We start from the raw sequence: 25,253 nt of genomic DNA, 5'->3' as shown, positions 1-25,253 counted from the left end.
TGGCATTTTCCACCTTTAGCTGCCAGTAAAAAAAAAACCTAAATAAATAAATATAAGGAAGAATATAATAAGGAAGAACAAATCATAGCTTGTTGTTTGCAGGGCTTTAATTTCCATCACTCTGCAGACTGAGCCGGGTCGGGAGGAGCTGTGGCCTTGACATTAGAGCTCTGCGGGGTTTTCATCCCACGCTGAGCCTCAGACACAAAGCCCAGCGCTGCGACTCGGGCTTCGTCAGCTGTGATTACCTTTCCACCAGGCTGGACACAGCTTTACAGGGCTGATTGACACTCGCGCTCACTCTGACATTAACACACAGGGAAAACCTTACACGCATGTGTTTAGAGCTGCAGCGTCGCAAAAACGAGCAACGTTGCCATGGTCACCGGTGTTAACGTTGTCTTAAAGCAACTTCTCCCTCAGGCATTGTCATGGCTTCAGCCGGCAGCCCGCCACTCCTCCTGCTGGAAAACCTTTGATTACGATTCTGCTGATGATGCATGTTAAGCACCAGAAACTTTCAGCTCCTTATTAGGTTGAGGGGATGTATTATGCGCTAAAGCTGTAAATGTCTTGAGGGTGTCATCTGCAGGGAGTAATGAGCTCAGCTGCACCAGATCAGCATGTCTTGGGAGATGTGCAGAAGGTCTGTTGCCTGTTCTCTCTCTGAGTCGTTGTTTCGTGATGTTGTGAAGTGGGACAAAGTCAGAAAGCAAACTTTCTCTTTACTTAGAAGGAAATTTCCAGTTCTGGAGCATTTGCTGGGTGAGAGAATGACACATGAAAGATTCAACAGGAGGATAAAATAGAGAGCAAACATAGACAAGGTGGTTCTGGTGACCATAAGGGAATAAACTGAGGATTTAAAAGCAACAGATGCTCAAATTGGTGGCAAGACTGCATTAATAATAGAAAAGTAAAGATCTCCCCCACTAATTTAGTCGTAACTAACCTTGAAATTTAAGGACACCAACAGTTGTCATCCTCAGTAGAATCAAAAGGTCATGTCGATTAATCAGGTGACTCATGTTACACCGTTATTATAAATAACTGTAATATCTATAAAACTCAGTTTGAGACATTTTTGTGTTGGCTAATGTCAAATAGCTGTGGCAGCCATCTTGACTGACTCCAAAACTTAATCAGTTGTAAATGAATGTCTAAAGATTACTTTCTGAAGCTACACTTAAAATTCAGGAGCCTTGCTACATTAAAAAAGTATAATACAGACATTTAAAAATATAGATATATATTTTCTCTGTTTTCCTCCCACAGACCAAAGACATGCTTGCTAGGTTCATTATGACTGGTTGTTTGTCTCTACATGTCCCTGTGATGGACTTGTGACCTGTCCAGGGTGTCCCCCTGCCTCTCGCACAGTGACTGCTAGAGATAGGCACCAGCTCCCCATGAACCGGAAAGGAAAAAGCGAGTAAAGAAAATGAATGGATAGATGGGTTTTCTTTGTTTTTCAAGCAGACTTGAACAGATGTAAGAAACCAAAGGTGCTGCTTCCTTTTATAAAGCAGCATTTCTATTCACCAGCAGACTGCAGAGGATTTAGAGTCCTTTCTGGATCTGGTGGCTCAGCCTTTTGTCTGGTTTTTCACCACTGTTAACAGGGTAATCAGAATCATGTTGCTAAATGTATAGTCATTACACACATACACACACACACACACACACACACAGTAAAAAAAAGCATACAAGCACTGGAAAGCCAAGGTCTTCCAAACCCACATGACAGAAGCAAACAGAAACAGTGATCCGTAAAGACAAAGTGCTAACGGGCAATCACACAAGGTGATCCCTCGGTGCCGAGCGGCCACTCCGAACAGGACAGATTCTTCTCCTGGGAGTTTGACAGTCTCCCTCGGCTGGTGTCACAGCCTGGGGATTAGTTGTGTTTACTCCAGGATGTCAAACACACACACACACACACCAAGGCACACCGAGGCACTGACAGACACAACTCAGGGTACACAGAAATGTTCTCTTGTGATGAGACGTCTCTGTCTTTCTTCCCTCCAGGTACATGGGTGACATTTGGAGGACAGATAACAGATGAGGTAAGAACAGTTTCCCCACATCTTATGTTTTTGTTTCACCTGAAAAATATCCAGTCTCTGGTGTCGTTGGATTATTCTTTGGAGGAGTGATTTTGTGGTACTTGCTGCAGTGTGTAGCCATGAATTTTTGCATGAGCACTAAATATCTGAAGTGTGTCTGTGTTTGTTCTAAACCTGCAATGATGCAGAAAAACAAAACAAAACATTGATAATAAATGGAATGGCTGTTAGCCAATAAATTATATTGCTGCTATCACTTATTATCAAGTAGATCAACAACTTTGAACCAAAAAAGTCTTGGAACAAAGTCCAAATGTGGAATCACTGGTTTGTATAAATCAGCACTAAGACTCCATCAGGACACTTCAGCTCAAAACTTTTTTTCTGAGTCTTTTACTTGTTAATGTTTTGATTTCAGTTACTGGCATATAATGCACCTGATTAGGGGTAAGATTTTCACCTAAAACCTGCAAGTTGTTGTTTAGAATAACTTTTTTTTTGCTATCACTTTATTTTCATCTTTTATATTTGCTTTTCGGCGCTGTGTTGATTAAGGCTAAAAACATCTGCCTCCATAATGTCTTCTTATAATCCCACCGTCAGATGCTCAATGTGGCACTGTTGAGAGACAGGTTTCTGTAAATTTAAATTGTACCGGCTGGATGTTCTGGTTTTTGTAGCAGCTCTCTTCAGCTTTCATTGCAGCACAGTCTAATAAAAAAAGAAATATGTTTGAGCAAGACTTCCTTCAGGAGAGTCATTCTTCAACTGAGACATCCAGTTTAGGTGGGTGGCCATATGTCATTATTAGTCAGTCTCAGTTAGTGTTTGTATAGATGTGCATTTGTATAATGGACTATAATTAATTGTTGTGTGGTTAAAGTGAGTGTGTGTCTCTAAAAAAGTTCAGGTCAAATCTCTAAATGGTGAAACTGATATAGATTAATACCTGTGGTGTTCCTTAACATATGGCATGTTGCAAGGCTCTATGAAACAAATAATCTACATTTATACAGCAGTCTACCAACCTTTTAAATTATTTAACTGCTTTCAAAACATTATCAAATGGGCGCCACTTTTTACTCCAGTTACACACTAAAACAACCCAGTTAACCCAGTGCTGGGTTAAATTTGAAATGGGTGACATGTTTGTTCATATCCTTTCCACAGAACCCTGCTTTAAAAAAAATCTGAACTGTTTCTTTATGTAGTTATATAACTTTCTAACTTTCTGTACTACGAGAGACAAAGGACACACTGAAGGGGAACACACAGTATTGTGGGTTCATGTGTGACCTTAGTTCCCCTTCATGCTTTTGTTGAATTACATTATTATTTTTGGATGTTGGTTTGGAGCTTTTGCCATGAGACACACTTGCACACAATCCCACACTTAAACTCACAGGATAGAGGACAGAGCCTGTCCCAGGGGACAAACAAACAAACAGCTTATGCAACAGTGTTAGTTTTTTTTTTTTTTTTTTACCTCGGGGTTAAGTGCCATTAGCTTCCACAGAGCCCCTAAAGCCCAGCGCCCTTTTTCACGTCATCATGCTGAACGTCCCCAGTGTCGACATCAAAGTCACTGATATCGCTCAGATACTTCAGGCGACTTGAACAGCTGAGATTCACTGGGGAAAACATGGTTGGGCTCACTCACAATCATTTCTAAATATTTCATGATTGACCCAGTGCTTTCAGCAGAGACACACATCGGTGATTTATCGCTATTAGAAAGGAACCAGAGAAAGAGGCTGGTGCAGCTGTTAGTTCTACTATCACATGCAGTGTTACTGGGTTAAAAAGTCCCGTACTGCTGCCCTGCTCTGTGTCACTGCCATCATGTGCTCCAAATGTACTGGGTGTCCTCAGCAGAGCTCAGGCTTCCTGTCCTTAATAAGCCTGTATCTCATCAGGCTGCGACCGTTGGCAACTAACTGTGAGCAGCATTCGTGAGGGAGTTTTCCAAAATGTCTCAAAATGTTTCAGCGGTTCTCGGTTTTCTCACATGAGCGGCAGAACCTGGAATTTTAAAAATGTTTAAAAAATTCATGCCCCAAACTTACCCTCAAAATGGCCACAGACTAGCAGCAGGCGTCTCAAACCTGGCTCAAACGATTTCCATTTAAGTTTGACTGATTGAAGTGAAAAAAGACAAAATTGTGATCAAATTAAGATGCGAGTAAAACACTTTGTGTCTAAATTGTGACAACGAAATGAGCACATCATTTGCAGCAAAGTCACTCAACTGTCTTAGTTACAAGTGTCATTTTGTGTCTCTCAGTAGTCCCCAACAGCTGCCGCCAAGTGAAATTTGCCCTTTAGAATAGTGGTTCCATAACTTTTCAGCTTTTGACCCCCAAAACAAAAGTTGCAGAGACTCGTGACCCCGGCTGCTGCTGGTTAAAGGGTACAAACATCACTAAACAGCCATTTTACATTTTAGTTTCATCTACCATCATATTACTTTTTAAATAATTTATCACTGCTATTGTTATCTCTTTGTAAGAGTTAAGGCTAAATACAGCATGTCATTGGCAAAGTTAATTTAATTTCTGTAAATGTTCTCCAGACCTCACATGTGGTGTTTTACGACACTAAGTGGTGGCCCAACCCCAACTTGGGAAATCAGTGTTTTAGGAAGTGCACAACAACTTTGATGTAGTATTGGGTTTATCTCATTAAATTTATGGAAAAGTTGCACACTGATTTGTACATACAAAACTCAAATGGTAAAATTTAAAACCTAATATTATGTGTTTTTTAGAATGTTTGCTAAAAACCTAATTGGTTATTTACCATAAATCATTAAAAAGTTTGTATATGTATTTAAACTCATTGAAGCACAAGTGTTGTAGTTTTTACCACAGTTTGGATTTTAACCTGTTCAAACAGAAAGATCACAAGAGTGTGGTGATAAGTAAGTTGCGTTCTTGGGCAAAAGTGGATCTTTAACTCACACAGTGGAGTTGAAGGAAGCATCTCTTGACGATGTTGACTCTGATGATGAGTTTGGTTAAAAGGAAGCAGCACAGTCATCAGGGTCTCCTCTCAGGGATGTGTGGGTTGTATGTAGGAGGCTACTGCTGCCTGGTTTCTGGGGTTGTGGAAAAAAAGCAGTTTTTTTAAAGTAAATCTGATTTCCTGACAACCTTTGTGCCCCAGAACACAAACAAAAGAAGGGAGCCTGAGGTGTTGCCACCTAGGTGTTTCTGCAACTTTACTGTGACTCAGTGATGATGGAGCTGCAAGAGTTTTTGTTTGCATTTATTCTACAGATTGTTTCTGCAGTTTGTGCTCAACTTTTTTTTTTGTAAAAGAAGCATCTCACCATCTGACTCCCTTCAGTCACAATCAGTTCATCCAAAAGGTCTCCAAGTCAGACAGACGGGAATGTGAATAAGCAGTGATGCTTCATCACAATTGCAAACTTTCTGACCCTGAAAGTGTTGCTTTAGGCTCTGTTTGACAGTGACAGGCCTTTAGGACTCATGGAGGATCAGCTGTTGCCTTTGGAAACTGAATATTGTTCTTATCTCAGCCAAATGAATGTTTCCTAAACTCTTCTCACACCTGTCTTCTTTGCATTTATCTCAACAAACTGACAGATGTTTCTCACCCACTGTGTCTGATGCTAAGAGCTTTCTGCTTTTCTATCCATCTATCATCATCTAGACAATTTTTACATTACGTTCTGAAATGAAAATTTGCTGCGATGCAAATCAAAATCAAAAAAGGGAAGAATCAGTCTCTAATTCTTTAACTGTATTAACAATTTCTCTCTGGTGCCCTAAACAGTTTTTTTTTCTCCCCATCTGTACTCAGAATTAAAATTCAGTGAGGAAAATTACCATTTTTGATTTTATTTGTCTTCTCTCTTCTGATTTTTTTGTTTTTTTCTTTGTCACAAACATCACGGAGCACAGCTTCACTTTCCCAGAATAAAATCTAGAGGCAAATAATGTGACATGTGATAAGGTTGCCACTTTATAAAAAATACTGTAAAGCATCTCAACTTGATGATTCATGATGTTCACGCCAGCAGAAATAGCGAAATATTAATAGATGTCAAAATATCTGCAAATCAAGCAGAGTGTAGTTTATAAATGATTAACTCTCAAATTTGAGGTGTTTTACTGACAAAACAGTAATTATAACAAACTCGAATAAAAGCTTTAATTTCAGCTCATTTTACATTTATATGTATATATTTTTTATGTTTTGTTTGACTTTGTTGTAGAACGGTGTGATGAGTAGAAATCTGTCTTTTTCTGCTGTGCTGAGGTGGTGTTTTGTGCCTGTTATTGAATTCAGTAATTGTCTTGAGTTCTTTGTAGAAAAGTGAGCTGCGGTTAAATAAAATTCACGCTCTGAGGGAGCCCTCTGGCTGAAATACAGCAGTAATGATATCTAGATAAAACATGCAGCAGCACTACTTTTACAGAAACNCCCCCATATATTTTAATCAGTGTTTTGGTAAACTTTGTGTAATATAAATTATTCAGTCTTCTAAAGAATGACTCAGACTAAAATAGTATATTTTTATAATGGCTAGTTCACATCATGAAGGGATTTAAATAAAAAACTCTTCCAAAAGACAGGAATAAATGATTTGAGCATCCTTTATGTCTTTCTCTTTCTGTGTGTGTGTGTTTGACCTGACCACTTGGCAGGTTGCAGAGCAGCTAATGACCATCGCCTATGAGAGTGGAGTCAACTTGTTCGACACAGCTGAGGTGTACGCAGGCGGCAGGTGAGCCACGTGAACCTCTGTGTTTGAATGAAGCTGAGCTGAAAACAATCCGGTTTGATCTGATCAGACGCAGAGACGCTTCCCTACTCAAACCCTCACGAGTGCTTTTAATATTTACATTTGACCTGCACTTTGAAACAATCATCACAACTTCCTTAATGCACGGTATATGAGAAGTTCTGCATTATCCAGAAGTATTATTATATAGCAGATTCAGAAACAGTAACAGATACATTGTGAACAGAAACAGAAGATTCTGGATCTGTGAGTTGGTGTTTGATTATTCAAAGACAAAATTCTTTTTTGTGCCTTGTAATTTTGTGATGTTTTCTCTATTTTCTTTTTGGATTGTTTGTTTCAGGCCAATATTACTCCACCTTCAATCTCACTCTAGTACTAAAAAATACTAGTTTTGATCAGAACAACAACGTCTGACTTAAATTATACCCATTCAAAGAGGACGCAATGAAAAAACAAACAAAAAACACTTTTTAATGTGCCCTCTGATTTGAAGTGGGGTTTTTTTCAGTGGGTTTTTGTGGAGAGATTTTTAGTGTCTATCCTAGATGGCAGTCAGAGTGATCACAGGTTGAAGAATCAAGGAGGAATTCGCTGTAAGTTGGGTTCAAACTGGGGTTTTTGTAGATGAAAACCTTTTGTTGTGACAAAATCATAAGAAAATCTTTGGTTGTGCACTTGAATTGGCTGTGGACCACAGACAGCTGATTTAACATTTGCCAAAGCCTATTTTCTATTCACTGATATCTGGCAGAAATTTGTTTGTGACACGATTCTGCTGCAGCAAGAAATCATCCAATCCAGCACCTATATTGACACGAGTTACTGTTGAGATTTTATAATCACTGTGTACACAGTGTGTGCTGAACTTTAGTGGAGTCACAGCTGTCGAACATTTCATACCAACTCCAATTAAGGCTATGTTATGAATATTTACACCGCTTTACTTTTGCTGCTGCGTCGAGCTGAAGACCACGTTTCAACATGAGCAGCCTGTAAATAAGTCCTCCTGAGCAGCTCTGAGCTGGACTCCATCCTTGATTCTCCTCACTTAAACACTGTGTTCCTGGAGGTAAGTTACTAACTGCTCATAACATCTCCACTAAGCCCCACTCTAAAAAGAAATCCAAACCATCTCTTTAATGATGTATTATGTCACAAGTTGTGTTTCATCTAAGCATAAGACAAACCCATAAGGACCACTTTTATGATACAAACTGCAGCAAGACTCACTTTCTTCTTCCAGTCACAATCTTTCAAATATATGTGTGGGAAGAGGGACTTTACTGGAGGTTTCAGAAGCTCTCCCATTGCCCATTTATTCATGTAGCGTTTTGCCCCGGGGTGTGTTCAGTTTAATGACAGGGAATCGCTGTGTCGATGTTGTGATGGAAGTGCTTCTGACTCCAAACTGCAGTTTAATAACACCATCTCATTTGTGTTGCCTTGCAGGGCTGAAATCATTTTGGGAAACATTATCAAGAAGAAGTGCTGGAGGTAATGGTGACGTTAACGTGTGTGATTGCTGGAAGGATGACATGCAGGCTAGCGTGTGTGTGTGAAACGTGTGTACGTTTGGTCTTGTGTTGTCGGCCGCAGCTAAAGGTCAGGTTTGCTGCATTGTTGTGATCACACACAGAGACAAAAACACAACTTTATCACAATGTTGCAGCATGACAAATCAGTGTATGAGTGATCAGTGTATTAATTCTCCATGAGTTCCTTCAATGGCATTATTTTATCAGGCCCAATCATTTGTATTTTGACCAGCTCTACAAGACACAGGAAGGTTACACAACAAAGCAAGATAAAATGTAAAAAGAAATAGATTTGTGACTGCTGAGTCAAGCTTATATTTCATGCACTGAGACATATAGTAGAATATTTGTTCTTACTAATAAAATACTGAGAAATCAATCACCTCTGGAAATTCTCAGGTTCAACTTTTTTCTATGAGAAATGATGCATTCTCACTCTATCTCATATACATACAGATATAATCATATTTTCCAAATATTATATATCTTTTCCCATTTTTTCCACATACAAAAATGTATAAAACTGTTAATATTAAAAGTGCTCAGACCTCAATTTCAGATGAAAAAAAAAAAAAAGAACTGATGGATCCTGTTTCTGTAACAATAGCTTTAAAGTCCTCAGCTGCTCTAAACGTGGGAACATTTATCTGCTGTCACTTCCTTCTGTGTTGCCTCCATCATTATGCAGCTAACAGTGGTGTCATGTTCTGGGCTGACTACATTACACCAGTGGGCGTTTTGATGCTGGTACAGTTAAAGCACATTGAAGCTGACATTTTGGACTGAGTGTTCTCAGGAATGGGCAGGGGGTAGATTTAAAGGTGGAATAAGAACATGCAGCAGAGTGAGACTCATGCATTTGTGTGATATTAATGTGAGTAACCCAACACACACAACTCTGAATAAATAGCTGCAAACATTTAACTTGTCACATGTGACTGAGGCCTGCATATTTCTTAAATAAATAGCAATTCGGTACATGATGAAAAAAATCAGCAAAGTTTGTCTTTAAGGGTAGTATTTTTATGAGGGGGGNCTGTAATTTTTAAAGCGCTAATTTAGATCGTTTGAAAGGGGGTTCTGTAGAAAGATTATGAACAATTAAAATCTTACCTGCTGTAGATAGGTTTTTGAGTCATCTCAGTTTGAAGAAAATGACTATTTCTGACCAGATTGACAAGCTAACAGCTAGTTTAAGTGAGGCCAAAGTGGATTGCTGCCATTTTTAAACTCCAATCTCAAAACTGTTATAGTGGTTAATAAAAACACTATTTTATGAATGCTTCATTTTGGTCACTTTTGCATTAGAGAATTATTTATGACAACAATATTATTGAAATTAGAGGCTGTTTAGTTCTGTAGTCAGTTACAAAAAAATGATCCATATAAAACTCACTGCATTTCATTTGAATCAGAAAGTTTCTGAGCCAGGTTGCGCTTAAATGTCCTGTTTTGTATCATGTTTTGTATGAAACAACTGTAATGAAACTACACAGTCTTCTGTGTAAAGAACAATGAACTTCTAAGTAAATATCAGTTTATTGCAAAAGTGATGCAGCATAAAGGTTTGTAAAATAATGCCTGCAAAAAAAGTTTTAAGATGGCAGTGATCTACTTTAGTCTTGGTGCTGCACAGACTGGCTGTTGTCGGTCCAGTCAACACTAATCCCTGTTTCTTCGAACTGAGGTTGTTCAGAGAGATATCTCCACTAAGTAAGATATTGACTGCTCATAACCTCTCTACAAAACCCCACTTGGTCTGAACTGTTCATTTAAAAATATGTGACGAGTTAATTTAACCCTGTATTACAAAACATTTAAAAAATCCTTTGAAGAAACAGAGCTTATCCACACCTCAAGCCCACTGTCTAACTTAAAAATAATGGGAATATGCTTTAAAATACACAACTTGGAAGATAGAATAGGTATTTCAGTTTATTTATGTATTACTTTTATTCAACCAGGCAAATCCCACTGAGATCACAGAGCTGTTTTCCAAGGGAGGCCTGGGCCAGAAGGCATGTTTTTGGACTGTGTGAGGAAACCAGAGTACCTGGAGAAAACCCTCTCAAACACAAGGAGAACATGCAAACTCCACACAGAAAGACCTCAGGTCTAATGTGGGGCTTGAAAACCAGGACTTTCATGCTGTGAGGCAGCAGTGCAAACCACCAAACCACTGTGCTGCAGAAACATTATATTGTTGACTTTTTCAAAGTGTGAACAAGTAAACACTTAATAATTTCAAGGAAGTTTTTCAATTATAACCAAGTACTATTCTTGTTTATACTAAACCCCAACTGATGTCAGATGTTAGTAACACAATGTTGATCTAATGCAACAATCTGTCTCCTGCTCTTTCTCTTTAACTGGACTCTTGTAAAGCGCTATATAAGTGCAAGCCATTTACCATTTACCATTTGTTGAATTCTTAAATAGAAACTCTTTTATTTTAATGAGGAAATGTTAGTTGTGTTTGAGAGATTAACAAAGACGCTACACACAACACACTCCCAAATGCTTTAAATGGGTGTTAGTTAAGAGAGTGCTCTAATGTGCTGCATAAAAGATTCTAAACATTACAATTATTGTAGAAGTTTTAATTTCAACAAGTCCCTTACCCCTCTGCACACCAGCACACTGTCAGAGGAATGGCTCAGAAAGAAAAAACAAAATGCTTAAATAGAAAAGCTAAATCAAAGCCTAGATTCTAATCACATTTAATGATTCGAAGGGGACTTGAGAAGAGCAGTATGTGAAAGAGGAAAAAAAAACATTCCTAAACTTTCAGTATTTTGTGTTTTTTTTGTCCCCACAGCCACGTATAACACCTCTAATCACACATGCACAACTCTTTCTCAATAATATCCCGCCCTGATGAGGAAATATGGTTGGCTCAGAAGGCCGGTGTGAGCTGGTAACAATGTTAGAGACTACAGAGCTTCATCATGTCTCAGTGCTTGTCTAAACTGAGAACACACTGAACCTCTCTAATGCAGTTTGTGTCACTCAGCAGGTCACGTTGTTCTTCTGTTTGTCTGTGTCTTTCCCTCGACGTTTTTAGGCGGTCAAGCTTGGTCATCACAACTAAACTTTACTGGGGAGGAAAGTAAGTAAGGAAAATCCATTTTCCAATTGTCAAAGCTCTGAGAAACAAATGATCTTTGTATGTGTTATCTCTCTCCCAAAGAAAGCATTTGTTTTGTGTGTTTTGATGAAGCAAATTTACATGAATATTTATCAGCTTTCTTTCTCCTTGACTTTGTTTTAAACATACACAGTGGTGTTTCACTACCACTGACTGACTGCTAATTAGAGAAATAGTAGGAAACCAGTGCTAGAATTCAAATGTGTGTCTTCCCAAGTGTGTTCAATACAAACAAAAGGGCACTTTCTTAAAAAGAAATGGCTCGTTAGTTGTAGAAGTGTTTGAGATTTCTCAATACTTTAGATCTAATGAAGTGGGGGTTCTGTGAACAGTTAATATCTTACCTGTTGCAGATAGCTTCTTGAATGGCTACAGTTTGGAGAAATAGAAACAAGATAAAAGTTGATTTCTGTCGTCTTAAAACAGTTTTAGTCTGAACAATTTTGTAACAGTTTGTCCAAACATTGTTTTATAAACCTTTACATTGTCATCAGTTTTGCATTACATGTTTACTTTAGAGAAATATTATGATAATCCTGAAAAAACTGCACCAGATGCACTACAGCTAGCTGTCAGAAATCAGTGGTTCGGCTCCACTAGCTGCTAGTTAGTTGTAGCACTAACAAGCTGCCACTGCTGCTTTTTCTGCTTGCAGAGAATCCTTCAAATCTATGTAAAACAGAATTTGAAGATGATGCAAATATTTATAAAAAGGCTTAGGAAACTCTGAAAAAGAGGGGTGCAGCAGTCCTCTTTAGTCTTGATATTAACTTATTGTTCTGTTAAGAATTAAATCCAGTTTTTCCAAACTGAGGTCGTTCAAAGAGTTATCTACAACAGGTCGGATATTAATTTGTCAAAGAATTTCCACAGAACCCCACTTCAGGAGATCTGAATCTTGGCTTTAAGGACAATTTGTTAGCACACAGATCACACAGATGCCATCCTTTTATGTTAAATATCTCACAATACTTTCAGACATTTGAAAGTTGAGCTTTTTTTTATTGCCAAGCACATTTTTCCTCTCTTCTTCATGTCCATTTGTCTCGTTCAACAGCCTGAGAGACAACCTGAAGAGAGCGAATAAATAAATCTGTTTCATAACACTCTCAGACACATAAACAGACTCTCAGAGAGGTGTCTGTGTGTGTGTGTGTGGGAGGGACCTTGTCCAACTGGGTCTGGTGATAAGGAGGGAATTATTCCTGCAGAGCCCTTCTCGGAGGAAGACTCTGTCCTCCATCACTTCTGCAGGGGTTCTCTTTTTACGCCTAATGTTGTTTAACAGCTGAGTGCGCACTGACCCATTTACATCAAACATCCTGAAATGGACATTTCGTGGCACCAGGAGCTCCTGAATTCGAAGGAAGATGTTGAAGATGATGGAATTTATTTTTTCCATCATAATTGTCTCACTGCAGCCATGTGTGGGCTTCTTTCACCCAAAGAAAGTTCCCATCAATTCATGTCACTTTTTTTTTTGCTTTTGCAAAAAGCTAAAACAGAGTTAAGGGCTACCTTTAATAGGTGCAAACATACTGACATACTTATGTACAGAGTAATCATTGACTAATTTAATATTCTTTTTAAATCTTTTGTATCAGAGCAGAGACAGAAAGAGGCTTGTCACGGAAACACATTATTGAAGGTAAAACTTCACACGCTGATGTTGCTTCTTGAGTTGATTGGGGGATCAAATTACTGCTTTTTGGCTTTTTGTTTTGTGAGCTCAGTTTCACAATTTGTGTCTCTCAGGTCTAAAAGGTTCTCTGCAAAGGATGCAGATGGAGTATGTAGATGTAGTTTTTGCCAACCGCCCAGACAGCAATACTCCCATGGAGGGTGAGTCAGACTATTAATATTAATTTATATTCAATAAAAAAAATGAAACTCAAATCAAACATCATTTGTACATTGTAGAACTGAAGCCAAGGCACAAAGGCTTTCCTTCAAAAGTAGATGATGGAAAGTCAGCAAAGTGTTGCTTCACATTTTGTGGCCACACTTTGGAAAAAAACATGAATCATTTTGTTCAGAGAGTTACATTAATTCTGCGCAACTGTTTCACTTTGCTGAGCATGATTTCCTTCAGTTATTGAATTTCAGTGCTGGAAATGTCTGCACGTCATCACTTTCTCGCTGCATATTGGTGCAAACTTCGTTTTACCGGGTCTGATCATTTTACGCAGGAAATGAAATGGGTCCCACCAAAAATTATCTGAGAAGTGTTTTAGTAATTGCTTGTTTGACAAAACGGTTAAATAAAATCAATTTCAGAGCTCTGAACTGATGGCTAAATGAGGGAGTTTCCTACAGTTTCAGAGGAACAGGTAGAGTTTTGCATTAAGGTACCAATAAATTAGTTTTGTTCATCGTGAGTGTTGTCTAAAATTAATTTTTATGTGGCTCTTTATATGATTTGTAGCTTCAGTAGCTGATAAAATGGTATTTGTTTGTTGCCAGTATCAGCGATGGTTCTTCAGCATGAGCCTCAGCTTCCTGTGTTGTTTGGACAACGAGGTCAAATTTTACTTTTACCTCGTCTCTAATAAGGCAAATATGCGTGCATAGTTTGAGCATGCACCTCCACAATCACCAGTAATAAAATAGGAATTTATGAAGAACCGTATTTGTTTTTAACGCTTTTAAAATTCATGTGACTTGTCATGCCACAGGAAGTTGTTTGTCATTGCGAAACAAATTAGAGAGCCAAGAAACTGCAACTCAATTATCTGCTGAATTAAAGCACAGTGTTTGCATTTTTAATTTAGAGTCTTTATAGCTTCATTCAGCAAGCTCTGGAGCTGGTTTTCTTAACCAGTTATAAACGTTTGATTCTAGTTTAGCTTCTGCAGATTCTTGTCTTCAGTGTAGATAGGATGAGGCAGGCAGTTGTGTGGAGTTCATTTTCAAGAAGTTGCTTATTGACAAGCACATCAGAAGTGCATTTGTTTCTCGAAAGCCATTATAAATCAACTCTCTGCTGTTCTGCAAGTTGAACCGATGATGAACAAAGGCCTTTCTTTCAGCGTCTGAGTAATTAGTGCTCCCTGTAGAAATCTAAACTTCAGATAAAGGAGTTATGCTTTGATTTTGTTTTTCTATTGTATTAAAGCAAGCCAATAATATGATGCAACAATATGAGGTTTAAAAAGACAACATGACATCTTTAAAATCGCACACTATAGCTTGGTCAAAATTAAACTGTATATCTACAAACTTGGGGAGTTGAAATAGCAATCTCCTACATGTAAGATATTAATTGTTTTGCAACGTTTCCAGAAACCCACTTCAAAAGATCCGAATTGTCCCTTTAGCATTTTGCTTAAGCACTTAAACTGCAGGTTTGTGTGATAAAAGAGAAAACTAACTTTTTACTTAATGTCTAATAACTTCAAGCCCTTCACCGGTGACACTGGTAATCTTGTGCTTGATGAGGTGTTTTTACTGTTATATGGCAACTTGTTCATAAATTATGATGCTTTTTTTAGTGTTTTTGAAGAATCTGCAAATGAACACACATAAAGTTTCTGTTTTTTCTCTTACCTTTTTATTGATTTCAATTCTTCAGCATTTTCCCCCACCATAAACTGGTCCCGTGCTGATTTATCCATTAGAGCTGCTGTTGTTCTTTTCTTAGATGTTTTTTGTTTGTTTGTTTGTTTGTTTGTTTTTTAGACTTTCTGTTCTTATGCAGGCTGGAAATTGTGTCAGGTTGCATTTAAACGTGAGCGCAGCATCTTGTGGAAACAAAGAGAATGTCAGGAGGGCGGTGCGAGGGCTGGACAGGAAGACAAGGGTAGCAATAAAAACAAAAGACACTGACTTTTTTCTTTTCTACAGTGTGTTATTTCCTTTGGTAGGATGCTGTTGACTAAGCCATGCTGTTAATTATTACCTGCCAAACAACAAAATAGTGTTAAAAAACAGAAACCTTTTTATTTGAAGTCCTTTGGAGTCTTCTTGACTTTTTTCTAACTAGGCTCTTTAACTTTATCTTAATCTTGCTGTTTTTATTACAAATTAGCTGCCAACTTTTGTTCTTTTTTTTTCAATTTTCTTATCCCACATAATCTATTGTCTTGCCAAGAACCGGTTCTGTGGCGTGAAAAACAAGAATCCTGCCACTGTGAATGATGGCGTTATAATTGGAGTGAGCGCACGGCAATGATGAACAACCGTAATGACAGTCCCAATTTGAGTTTTTGTTGGCTCTGACTGCTGCTAGCTTGCCCAGTCAGCAATGTTGGAGCTAATTGCACCATTAAAAAACGCTGCAGTTTGAATGCGATCAGAGGGGCTTTAGTACAAGAGCTTGTTAGTTCATCCCCAGAGTCGTTAGGGACGGGGGCTGAGCCATCAGCTGGTAAAAGAGAATCAGCGATGATGATGGCCATTTTTCTCTTATCGGTTCATCAAAAAAACTGGCTCAAAAATCAGAAGTTCCTGTTCTCCTAGGCTGCTGTGCTGCTCTGATTTTATCTTCAATTCTTCTTTTGCCCCTTTCAGCTTTGATTTTCTTTGTTGTGAGCTTGAACGCAAACAAAATGTTTTCTTTCTCTGTGTTTTTCTGTTTTAAATGTTTCTTTTCAGCTCTGTCTTCTTATGTGTCTTGGCTTTTGCTAATGAAAAGTAAATGCTGCCAGCCTGCAGGCAAATAACATCAACCAGATATTATACTGTTATATCCCCTTTATTTGTTAGAGAAACATAAAAGAAACCAAATTTATAATGGAATTACAGTATAAACATTACACAGTTCCCTTTAGTTCAGTTTAGATTCTGAGTGCTTTACTGTTTCTAATAATTACAAACATTTAGACTAGTTGTCAGGCATTATGCTAGTGTTTTTTTGTCTCTACTGCTGTAAATGGTCAAATAAATCAACATGATCTTCTGTGTTCATCCAGCTAACTGACATGATGTGGAAATGTGCACTTTCTGCAGAAATTGTTCGAGCAATGACCTATGTGATAAACCAAGGCATGGCGATGTATTGGGGAACGTCTCGGTGGACGGCGATGGAGATCATGGTAAGCACCGCAAAGATTGCACTGTAATCTCTGCAGGTATGGAGTATCAGATATAATAAATACTGAGAAACGTACTCCTTTAGGGGTTCTGGGAACAAGGTTTTATGGGGAGATGAAAGCCATAATCATTGGGTGAAATAGCTCATGGATTTTTTTCTCTGTGGTCATAAAGGTGTTTATTACCTCAGTAGAGTTGGAATACAGAGGTATGTTGTGAACCCTGATAGTGTTCACGACATGGGACCTAAAGCTCCAGATGGATCCCATGGGTCTCAAACAAAAATCCAACTGGGTCAGGCTAAACCTCAAGACACATAAGTCTGAATCCCTTCTGGGAAGAAGGACTAGAAACAAGATATGTTTCTCCCCAGGAGGAGTCTTAATCTAATCATTATTAAAAAGCCAATTAAATGTCTGGGAAAGGTCATCAACAACACATTAAAGGGCACAACCACACTTCGAAAAACAGGCTGAGAGTTGAGAACCTAAGATGCAGCAAGGGACAAATTAGGACTGCCATGAAAGTTTAAAGTCTAGATTTACCTGCATGGCATCTTGCCATTAATCCTCTTATCCACTGCTCTATTATAACATCTCTGTCTTTAAGGAGAAAAGTTTTACCTTTTTTTTTTCTGTGCATGTGGTCCTCCACATAGCTTAAGAATGACTGCGTAATTCAGGAGTAAGGACACCTCTTCAGTAGCCTGTCGGAGATATTAATGGTGTCCTGGAAAAGAGAGGTGAAGCTGCACAGAAACTGTCGTCTCATTAGCCGGGGGTAAAAATGGTCAGGAAGAGCAGGGGTTAGGACCCATTTAATCAGCTGTAAAGTAGTTATGATTCAGTGTGCAGGCGGGCAAAGCCACATCAGGAGGAACAGGGGTTTAAAGCACTCAGTGATCCCAATCCAACAATTCCCAAAGAAAGAGGAGATGCCACCTGGTTCAATAATAATTTCAAGTCAAAGAAACCTTCATTGTTAGGATGGTTATGACGAGGCAGCAAGGAGTACACAGTACACCGCATTTTCAAAAACAGAGGGGTCAGTAGCCCAGAAATGCCAGCTGAAGGTTGACAGGGACAACCAGTTCTCAGACAGTGCAACTGTGCTCACATCTGAGCCAGACATGGGTTGTCTTTTGTCGTCAAGGCAGGTGGTCCTCCTGGTCAAGTCAAGTCAATTTTATTCATATAACACTTTTCAGCAACAAGGCGGTTCAAAGTGCAAGGAGATCTTTCAGGCATTTTTTGATTCAGAATATGAAAGACCCCTTGCAACTCCATGCAGATCAGCTGCTGAGGGTTTGACATCTACAGTAGTTCCTCTGCAGCAGTGGTGTCCAATCCTGGTCCTGGAGGGCCACTATCCTGCAGGTTTTAGATGTTTCCCTGCTCTTCAGCAGGTCTTCAAGTTCTGCAGAAGCCTGTTAATCACTCAGTCACTCATTCAAATCAGGTGTGTCAAAGCAGAGAAACATCTAAAACCTGCAGGATAGTGGCCCTCCAGGACCAGGATTGGACACCACTGCTGTAGAGCAACTGACTGAAGAGAGGCATCTGGAACATCTCTGATGCTAATGACAAGGATTCAAGATGGCTGAGAATCAAATACGGTGATCATTGGATTGTGACACAAGTTGGGGACTGATCACCCTGGGTTTGGTTGCCAAGATGGGGACATTAAAGGGACTGAAACACCCAAAGTCCCCATGGTTACACAACTAAAAGTATGTCTAGGCTGTATCAAAAGGTGAATCCCAAATCCTTCTCAGTCTGGGGTGTAGTGATTAGTGTTGTTGTCTCACAGCAAGAAGGTCTGAAATTTGAATCTCAGCTTGGTTCTTTCAGTGTGGAGTTTACTTGTTTGCTCCATGCATACATGAGTTGGTCTGTAATGAGCGAGTAGGTATTTGGTATCTTCCCTTTGACCACTACATGTCAGTAATTGCTATAGAGCCCACCTTTAAACAATGATCAGACTTATATTTCTGTTGCAGTGAGCAGTAACCAATCTCAGGTACAAACTGAGATTATACATCCCATCATCTAATCTACTGAGTAAACAGATGGTAAACAGATCACACTGTGTGTTGGGATGCCGAAAGAGTTTATGTGTTTGATGTTATTTAAAACAACGCTAAAACCAAGCTATATTAGTCGTTTTGGGGGAAATTAACACTGGTTTCCTTTGGCTTTGTTTCCTCCTCCTGTCAGAAACCATTTACTTCTTGTTTCAGCTTTCACTACGGTAATGAATACCTCCACATAGCAGGCACTTGTGCAATAAAACACTCCTGAAGTAGCAGTCGAGGACACAACAACATCTTCTCCTCTCTTCTCCCCCACTTTTTCTAAGCACGGTGCAATTTGTTGCCGTCCCCCATCCATGATCTCAGTGAAAAGAAGAATATACCTTTAAACAACACAAGCCCTGTTGAAAGCTGTGTTATTTAGATAGCATCAATAATGAAAGGGTTTTAAAGGGGGATTCAAAGTGTATGTTACATGGCAGCTTTACACGTGCAAATTAATGCATGGACACTCTCAAAGGCTCTGATTACAGCGTAGAAGAGTAAAGGGTAATTTGTATGTTCAGTGATGGCAGGAAACAAAGTAAGAGGTTGTTGAAGGAACTGACATTGGACCATGTGTTTATGCGTGTGTTTGGGGGTCTTTTTCGTCTAAATTTATGGGTTCTGAAAACTGGGATTCCACTATCTAGTTAGTGGGCAGATCCTGCAAATTTAAATAGTTTTTAGAGGGATTTTTTAAGGTTACAGTTTGGTAAGAAGATAGCTGTTCAGGGTTAGGTAGGGTTATAGGGAAATATATTTTGTTTTTAGCAGAACCCCATGAAGATAGAAAAACAAGAAGGTGTGTATCCATGTTTCCTCAGGTTTTTGTTGTTGAGGGACACAAGGAAAGTATAGATAAGAATACACATTTAAAGGTATAGAAAAAAGGTCTCAGAAAGTTGTGATATAAGATATTGATCTTTGTGTGAGCTGTGTGTTACATCTTTTTTAACTCGCTCCCATTAGCTTTTATAATGCTTTTAACCTGCCGTCTTGAATACCAATTTCTTTTCTGTTTTCTGTTTTTGGCTTTATCTTAGTCTCGGACTCGTCAGGGGTGGACTTTATGATAAGAGAACTCATTTTCTGTTACATATGGAAGAAAAAAAAAAAGAAAAAAAGTAGCAATAGCACATCCAGCATCACAATGACCATCCTTTCTCCCTTCTCCTAAATCATCAGGAGGCTTACTCCGTGGCAAGGCAGTTTAATTTGATCCCTCCAGTGTGTGAACAGGCAGAGTATCACCTCTTCCAGAGGGAGAAAGTCGAAGTGCAACTGCCTGAACTTTACCACAAGATAGGTAAGTATTTTAAATGTCATTGAGTAGTATATTAATATGTCACCGATGGGATAAAATGTTTTCACTAACACCTGAAGGTCAGAACTTTCTCTGGCTTATTTTATCCTAAATGAGTTTGTTTTAAATAACTCACTAAGGTTTTTTTTTTATTTCATTATTTTAATTTTGCAACTTGTTCCCAAACTCCTCCAAGCTGATCCTATTTATCTACTTTTGGTTTATATGGTAACAGGAGTTGGGGCGATGACTTGGTCACCACTAGCGTGTGGCATCATCACAGGAAAATATGAAAACGGCATCCCAGAATCATCAAGGGCCTCAATGAAGGTAACCATGCGGGTCATCTGCTCCGTTCTTCCAACACGAACACTTCACTGATTGTAGCAGCCGACAGGATTCTGAGAAAGGAAACAACTGGGTTGGATTTATATGGATTCCTAATTTTTTACCTAAATTTTAATTCACTAAGAGTTTAAAGCTTTTAAGATAATTGTGAATCTGGTAGCTTTTCTCGTCACGGTGTTGACTGCATGATGAGTCATGATGATACCGTGATGATACTAGTTTATCAGGACAAAATTTGAGCTGCAGCATTGTAAGTTCACCCATCCTAACCATGTCAGTCTGCAGTAGGCAATGATTTACCATCTAAAATATACTAAGATAACAGGATTGTGCAGTAATATACTGTATGCAGCAAAAATCTGTCTTCCTGTGCTGCAATAAATCACATGAAGAGCAATCCATTAAATACCGGTCTGATATGGTTGTAGAAGGAAAAGAACCAAAATACAAAATGAAAATGTGTAACTTAGGCTCCATTCACACTGGATGACGACCCTTTCTACAATACTCTGCAGGGCTTACACAGCCGTTCAGAGAATGGCTGGATTGCTTCAAATTTGGAAAAATTCCTTCAGTGAGAAGGCAATCACGACGCTGCTGCTTTTTACTCGCCACAAAGGACTTTCTCTGATATGTTCTCCAACACACGGTCCTGGATGACTTTTACGTCATAGTAAAGTGATTATCTAGCGTGAAAATGGTCTTAGCAATCAACACTGTCTAACTCGCTTGTTTAAAGAACCTTTTCAGTTTAACAGCTTCCCCAGCTCAGCATTACTCAGATATCAGTATTAAACACATAAATATATATTTATAAGTACTCTAACAAGAAATTCAGGTGTGATTCAAAATGTTTTATCATAACACTTTCAAGATTATGTTACACATACAAAGTATGACTTTAAGAGTATCTAATAATTGTTGAAGAAGTACATCTTTTTTGTTCTTGTTCTTACTGAAACAATCAATTCAGTTAAGTTTAGACCAACTGCTGGTATTTGAGATAAGTTTCCTCTGTCAGTCATTTTGTAACATATAGTACGTTTGACCATCTTAAACACCATCTTATTCTTTGTAGTCCAGTTTCTGTCTCTTAAAACGTCTTGCCACATCCATAAATCACTCATTCTGCCTCCTCTGCTGTGTCAGTCTTATCAGTGGTTGAAGGAGAAGATAGTAAGTGAGGATGGAAGGAAGCAGCAAGCCAAGCTAAAAGAGCTCAACCACATCGCAGAGAAGCTGGGCTGTACGCTGCCTCAGCTGGCCGTGGGTAAGCCTCTGCTGTCCTGTGTGATGGATACTGATGTAGGAGCGTTTTACGTCATAACTCAGCACAACTGTTTGACCTGAGCCTTTTGGAGTTATAATCAGATGAATTTGACCATTTTACCTGTGCTTTGGATTGCTTTATTATGTATTCACAAGCCTGGAAAACAAAGCTTTTAACTGTGTTGGGATTTTTCCAGCTTATTAGGCAAAATACAAGAAGTACATTTCTCTTTGTTGTCTGTTATAAAACAAGAATAATCAATAATTCGTCATTAGGTTGACATTAAATCCACTTCCATTTTTTGCCACTGTTTCCAGCATGGTGTTTAAGAAATGAAGGAGTGAGTTCAGTCCTTCTGGGAACATCCAACCCTGATCAGCTCACAGAGAACCTCGGGGCCATACAGGTGACAGCATGCAGAAACACCTGCACACTGCTGGTTTTGTTTGTGGTCCTGAACCTGCATCCTGCACTATTCTCTACTGTTATCGATTGGGGCAATTGGCAAAATTACTTTGTTTACACAGAACAGATTAACTGGGGGCATCTGTGGCTCAGTGGTTAGAGCAGTCTTCCTCCAATGACAGAGTTGGAGGTTTGATTCTTGGCTGCAGTCACATGTCAAAGTGTCCCTGGGTAAGACACTGAACCCCTCATTTCCTCCAATGTGCCACATCAGTGTATGAATGGAGTTTAAATCACTGATTAGACTTCATAGAATGATTTATTCAGATGAGCTTTGTAGAGATGTAGTAGAGTGCTGTATGAATGTGTGTGTGGATGGGTAAAGGAGGGCACAGATTGTGTTGTAAAGAGCGTTGAGTAGCCTGTTTGGCTAGAAAGGCGCTATATAAGTACAGTCCATTAACAGAATATTTTAAGGGTCAGGCTTACACCACTGGTTTTCTATTGAAGAGTGGGCAACAACTGTTTTAAACTGCTGATGGTATTTTTTTTCTGCTTTCCTGCGGGTCTCCCGCTTCTCCCGCTTTTTAGGGAAATTCAATCATGTTCTGTCTTATCCAGGTCCTTCCTAAGATGACCTCTCATGTAGTGTCAGACATCGACCACATCTTGGGCAACAGACCCTACAGTAAGAAGGACTATCGCTCCTAGACCAGGCTGGTGGACCACCGAGACGTCAGCTGGTACCAACCTAACTATCCTGAAACCTTGGACACTCTGATCAGGGGGTCATATCCATGGTCCTGTATCTCTATCTCCCCCCCCCCCCTCTGTGGGGGTCCGCCCAGCTTCAGACCACATCAGCCTGAAACAGACAGCCTTGCTACGTCCAGCACTGCATACTGTAACTCTGTCCGTTTGAGACTTCTGCTTCGATCGACTCGACCGGATTCATCTCAGGTGCAGTCCAGCTTTAGCCGAGAGGAGCTTCAGCTTTTCACACAACTTAGTAGATTCAAACTCTCTGACCCCGATCCGAGGTGTCGACGATTTCAGCAGCAGCACGCAGACATATAGAGATAAAACTATGCAGAGCTGATTGCAGCGCATGTTAAAGCTCAGATTCGTCATTACAAACATGGCATCCGAGGAATATTTTTTTATATTTAAATACCAAAACTGACATCTAGGCTACAGTAAGATAGCAAGGCATGCAACTATGGTTCATTTTTAGAAATAAGAGACACCTCAGTCGGTTGGTTCACGAACACAGAGGAGCGATGCAGGACTATTTCAAATGAAAGTGCCTTGTTCAAGAGCACCTTGATTACTCATCGATCCTCCCAGTAGGGCACTGAAATATTAGGTCTATTATTTAAGCTCCAAACCTGAATTCACAACTGATTTGAGGACAAAAATAATCACGTTGGGAACATATTTTATTTATGAGAACCACCACCGTACCGCAGCTGAATACGTTAGTGTAAGCACGTTAGACGTAGGAGTTAGACAGAGCTCAGATAGGCTTCGGTTGCATGCTGAACACAAGTCGCTTTGTCAGTGCTTTCATTACTATGCTATGCAGCGGAGCAAAATGAATTACCATGAGCGCTTCAAACTTTCACCTCCTTTGTCAGAGGTGCAAGTCGAGGGATGAAGCTTCATCCTGTGAAGTGTGGTCGTCATCAGCGACAAGGTGACCCGAGAAAACAGAGCTTTCCGAATACGAATGAGGCCTCGACAAATCCATCTGCTCGAGTTAGCTTTAAAACACGTAGAAAATGTAATCCATTCCATTTTTATTAATAACACTATTCTTGGATTGTATTAGCTGCGGATTGAGAGAAGATCAACCAACAGATGCATGTTCCCCTGCTACAGTGTGCCTCTTTTCTTCTGATTTGACTGCTGAGTTTCTGATCCAAAACACTGCAAGCTTTGCCTGACGTGTGACTCCCGGTGAAGCAGAGGATTTTGTGGGACATGGAGTTTAAATGGGACTTTGAGACAAGAGTGGGGAGAGTTGCCCTCATGTGGTCGTTTTAAGAAACTGCAACTCTGCTTCACAAACAGAAGAGAAATGTTGCCTTGCAAAAAAAAAAAAAAAGAAAAGACTGCTCAGTTTGAAAACATTGAAAAAAAAAATAGTTTTGAGCTTCAGAAGTGAAACAGCATCACAGATTTATTTAAAGAACTTTACACAGATAATAAATGTATGAATGAAGGGTCTGGTTATGGTTTAAATACCAGCAAAAAGCTGCTTGTTAATGGCACAATGTGACATTTGGACAAAGGGTTTCAGTCGTGACAAAAAGTATAGTATTTATTCTGAAGTAGTCATAAAAATCTAAGATTTATTTTGTCTTTTTAAAACATTGCTTTGTTTTCAAGGTGTTACGTGTATATAAAACTATACCTTGTAACAGAAGCAAAACTATGAAGAAGCCTCTCTTGCATAATGAGGCTGTACTGTATGATGAATATATATATATATATATATATATATATATATATATATATATATAAATTAGATGTAAATAGAGTTATTTTACAGTTTCCTTGCAGTATCACTGCATAGGTTGCAGTGTTTGTGACTGTCTTCATCCCATCCTGACTTGGCAACCTCAAAGTGCTCCTTTTTGTCTCTTCAAAAATATGTAAAAACAAAAATACTTCTGAAGAACAAAGGTCAGTTTGTTTCCCTTGATTCTTTAATGTAAAGTTGACTGAATTCTCCATAAATATTCCTACTGTAAAAAAAAAGGATCTAATAAAAGACGTTAGCAACAAGCATCAGTATTACTCAGTGAACTCATCTTTGAATTTTCTTTTCTGACTCGGTGGCTCCATTCTGACAAGTCTATGATTGTCGTTGCCTTCATGCGTTCTTGTTGTTTTTGTTTCGTTTGGAAAAATAAGCCATCACTGAGATCAGAGGAGATGTTGGCCAGGTTTCAGCTGAGACACCGTCTTGTCTTCGGGGCACGTTTGTTGACTCGCACCCTTTAAATTTCGGCATCAATCTTACTGACACTTGCCAAGTAGTTACATACATCAGCACGAGGCAAAAAAAGCTGCTTTTGGCTCACACCTCACTTTTAGAGCTCTGGCTGAGTGGATGAGGATTAATTGAGCCTGTACATACACTCGCTGACAAAAGAAAAGAAGCTAAACACCCAGATGAAGTGGTGGAAATGAATGAAACTGCATGCACTGAAAGGTCATGCGACTGTATTGCAATGATTACAATATCAGAGCAAATGGATAACAGAGTCTGCAGTGCGGACACACTGCTG

General features: G+C 39.1%; 1 protein-coding gene across 3 annotated transcripts in view; it reads left to right on the top strand.

The window, feature by feature from the left end:
- kcnab1a (potassium voltage-gated channel, shaker-related subfamily, beta member 1 a) overlaps nt 1–24,750 on the top strand; it is a 122,195-nt gene extending 97,445 nt beyond the window's left edge. For all 3 annotated transcript variants that reach the window (XM_017420117.3, XM_017420118.3, XM_017420119.3), the window contains exons 3-14: nt 2,032–2,069; nt 6,743–6,822; nt 8,293–8,337; nt 11,443–11,487; nt 13,131–13,174; nt 13,282–13,368; nt 16,474–16,559; nt 19,817–19,937; nt 20,170–20,264; nt 21,432–21,552; nt 21,870–21,958; nt 22,579–24,750. In XM_017420117.3, the coding sequence (XP_017275606.1) occupies nt 2,032–2,069; nt 6,743–6,822; nt 8,293–8,337; nt 11,443–11,487; nt 13,131–13,174; nt 13,282–13,368; nt 16,474–16,559; nt 19,817–19,937; nt 20,170–20,264; nt 21,432–21,552; nt 21,870–21,958; nt 22,579–22,668 (941 nt within the window). In that variant the 3' untranslated portion in view covers nt 22,669–24,750. The remainder of the gene's footprint in view (nt 1–2,031; nt 2,070–6,742; nt 6,823–8,292; nt 8,338–11,442; nt 11,488–13,130; nt 13,175–13,281; nt 13,369–16,473; nt 16,560–19,816; nt 19,938–20,169; nt 20,265–21,431; nt 21,553–21,869; nt 21,959–22,578) is intronic.
- The last annotated feature ends 503 nt before the right edge of the window (nt 24,751–25,253 follow it).

Source organism: Kryptolebias marmoratus, linkage group LG2 (genome assembly GCF_001649575.2).
Source record: "Kryptolebias marmoratus isolate JLee-2015 linkage group LG2, ASM164957v2, whole genome shotgun sequence".
Lineage (NCBI taxonomy): Eukaryota > Metazoa > Chordata > Actinopteri > Cyprinodontiformes > Rivulidae > Kryptolebias > Kryptolebias marmoratus.
The sequence above is the reverse complement of the archived record's forward strand: the minus strand, read 5'-3'. Positions and strand labels throughout refer to the sequence as shown.